The sequence below is a fragment of the Acanthisitta chloris genome, unplaced genomic scaffold, assembly GCF_000695815.1.
Source record: "Acanthisitta chloris isolate BGI_N310 unplaced genomic scaffold, ASM69581v1 scaffold10377, whole genome shotgun sequence".
NCBI lineage: Eukaryota > Metazoa > Chordata > Aves > Passeriformes > Acanthisittidae > Acanthisitta > Acanthisitta chloris.
The window spans coordinates 49,407-52,643 of record NW_008683193.1 but is presented as its reverse complement, the minus strand read 5'-3'; the positions used below and the strand labels follow the sequence as shown (position 1 = coordinate 52,643).

Here is a 3,237-nt window from a genome sequence, read left to right as displayed (position 1 = left end):
GCTCAGAGGCAACTAGCAGCCCAGGGAAGCCCAGTATCTGCAGGTAGGGTGAAGGTTATGTTGCTGTGGCATTCATCTTAAGCCCACTATGAGCCAGGCCCCCACTGCAGCTGAACAGCAGACCTCTGCTCAGACCAAGCCAGCCTTGCAGATGCACAGCAGCTGCTGCTGACCCAATCCTGCTTACCCCAGGAAAGGAAATATGTCACTGACAGCAAAAGAGAAGTTACACCTTTTCAGCTGACTCATTACTACAGCAGTCTTTGACATAAACACTACAAATCCCCGAGGCATCTGCAGGCAGCTGGGAGCCATGCAGAGCAAAGAGCAACCTGTAAACACAGCGGTCAGACTCGGGGGAGGTGTGGAGGGAGGCTGTGAACACCGTGAAACAGGTACTTGAAACACAAGGAAACACTGCTCATTATAAACCATGGGGCTGGTCCATATCTGTGCTGCAGCTGCTGAGTTCCTGTTGAGTTGGCAGAGCATGGAGCCATTGGGGTTCTGTGGACTCAGCCCCTCTGCCTGAGCCAGCCCTGCTTTTGAGGGATGCAGTGCCCTTGTACAAAGCAATCCACCACAAAGAGAAATAGCAAAAAGGAACTTACTGTTCTATCGGGAACTTCTACATCTGTGAAACAAACATGCTGCTACTCAGTTCATCTACTGATAACTGGGATATCTACAGCAAAAAAAACAAAGAACACAACACATTAAAACATTGCCTTGAGATCAGGCTGTTCATTTTGTCTTCAGAATCAGGTTAATAAGTACATCACTGTCCTACAAAACAGGATCCATTCCAAAGAAGTCTTAATTTTGCTACATATTGAGTACAACGAAGCTGCACCACTACTGATGCCTTGTGGAATATGTAGTGACTGTACTAGGATTTTGACTCCACAGACTACAAGTCAGACAGAAATGCCCTGAAACTATCTGGTTGAAACAGGACTCAAAGAGCCACAGAGCAACACTGCACAGGAATTTCTACTTTCTTCTCATGACCAATAAGAGTCTGAGTAAGACCTGCACTACCTGAAAATAACAACAAAGCACAGAAAAAGACTGACAATCCCTACTGCAAGCAGTGAAACACTGCCTAGGACTTATGCAGGCAAACCCCTGCTGAAAGCCTCATGACCTCAACACTAGCAGAAGACTAGAGGATGCCCCTGGAGATATTACTGGCATTCAGCATGGCTAACAGCCTCCTACAGAGCAAAGTGACACCCCGATTCCTTTGCAATAGCTCTAAACCTGAGAGCATGACAAATCAAAAGGCTAAAATTAGTATGGGGGGAAAAATTAAAAAAACGTGTTTGAAACATCTAACTGGGAGAAGCTGTGTCACACTGAATTATCAGGAAGCATCACTAGGACAGGTTGTGCATATACAGTTCAGGACTGGTGCGGAAGCAGCCATCACACTCAGTATCTTCAGAGGAAAGTTTTGGAGAGAATTATGGCTCGGCAGACATGCATGGAATCCTGTACACTTATGGCAGTGCTACAAAGGCACGTACTGCACATCCAGAGTCATTTCTGTAGGGATGGGTGACATGCTACTGGTGTAAAAAACCTTCAGACTTCACAGCCTCACCCCTGTTTTTGGTTTTGGGGGATTTTCTGGTAGTTTTTAGAGTCCAATTTTGTGGTGGAGGAGAGACCACTTTGTGTTTCCACTTCCACTTTCCAGCCAGGAGAAGACATGCCAAAATACCACAAGGAAGGATGCTGGGGTGGTATTTCTGCTTGAGACTGAAAGCAGAAGTGCTGTAGGTCTTGCGTGACATCACGCTCAGGAGTTTTACAGCCCATTTTTTCAGGACCCAGGGGGAGGTATGATTTTGGAGCAGAGCCTGCACACCCCTGCCAATCGCCCATCCCTACGCTCCGGCCGGGCTCGCTGCCCATCCCGCAGTGGCAGGACAGGCCCCTCACCAATCCCCAGACACACACGCGCACACACACACACTGCCTCTGCACCGGGCACGGGGTCCAGCCCTCGCCCGGTCCTCGAGATCTGAACACGTGAAAGAAAGCCATTGAAAGGGCCAAACCTGATTGGCGGTAGCTGTTGCAGCGAAGGGGACGCTGGTGGCAGGAGTTGTTGCTGCAGACACAGTGGTGGGCGTAGCACCGTGCATCATGGGCACTTTCGGAAGGGAACCATGGAAGCGACATACGGGAGGGTGGAGCGTATATATATTTTGTTTGTTTGTTTGTTTTTTATGTAACCATGGCAACATGTGGTGGATTTGGGGGCGTGGCAGGAATCACAGCAACAAGCCATGTGACATCGTCATGAAGGACACATCGGGGCGCAGCATGCAATCACAGTGCAAAGCAAGACAGCGTTGGGAAAAAAAATAAACAAGAGAGAAGGGGAAAAGCCAATTACAATTATAATTAAGGAAAAAACCAAAACATTCTCAACACTTAGTACATTTATAAGCAGAACAATGATGTATTAGACTCCGAGGGCCAAATTTCCAAAGGGGGGAGAGGATGGGTGTGCTAGCAAAAGCCCATGTCAGCTCGCACCCGTGGGGAGTTAGACACAGCCAGTGCACGTTCCTTTGGGTGGGGACATTTTGGCAAGCGCACCCTCCCGCCCGCTTGGGAAAGCTTGTCCCCTTCCCTCCCCACCCCATCCCCGCCAGCAACCAGAGGTACATGATGCACTCCGCAGCCCTTTCACCAGGTTTTCTTGCCTCTCTCTAGCAAGGATGGTATTTCGGCACGGGACAGAGCTGGAGGCACGGCAAACGAGTGGCTGGCAGCCCGAGCTCTCTCCGTACAAATTCAGCATGCTTCCCTTCCACCCTAATTCTACAGGATTTGGCAAAACTCCCCTCTTGCATGGTGGGGGGGGGATGGAGAGGGGAAAGGACCGAGAGGGAAGAATACACAAATGCATCTGAACAGCTACAATTTGCAGGAAGAGCATCCGAAAGGACAACACGGCAGCAGAGAGCTCGGCAGCCTCCTGAAGCTGCACGTCCTGCGGAGCGCAATGCTGGAGGGAATGCTCTGGTGCACACACGGGCAATCCCCAAAACCAAGAGGGGTTTGCGGGGCCGAGGAGCCCGCAGGAAGGCCCAGCCAGCCCCACAAACATGCGCAGGGAAGCAGACTTGCCTTCCCCTCCACCCAGCAGACACGGTCGGCCCCAGCAGGAGGGAGCCGTGTGCTGGCGGGATGGGCACACTCCGGGCACGTCGGGCCCGA

General features: G+C 50.8%; 1 protein-coding gene across 2 annotated transcripts in view; it reads right to left on the bottom strand.

Annotated features, from left to right (window-relative positions):
- The window catches only part of MBNL3 (muscleblind-like splicing regulator 3), a 54,786-nt gene that overhangs the window by 2,143 nt on the left and 49,406 nt on the right, over window positions 1–3,237 (bottom strand). For both annotated transcript variants that reach the window (XM_009078829.1, XM_009078828.1), the window contains 2 exons: window positions 2,067–2,161; window positions 612–685 (listed from right to left, as the gene is read on the bottom strand). In XM_009078829.1, coding sequence (XP_009077077.1) covers window positions 629–685; window positions 2,067–2,161 — 152 coding nt within the window. In that variant the 3' untranslated portion in view covers window positions 612–628. The remainder of the gene's footprint in view (window positions 1–611; window positions 686–2,066; window positions 2,162–3,237) is intronic.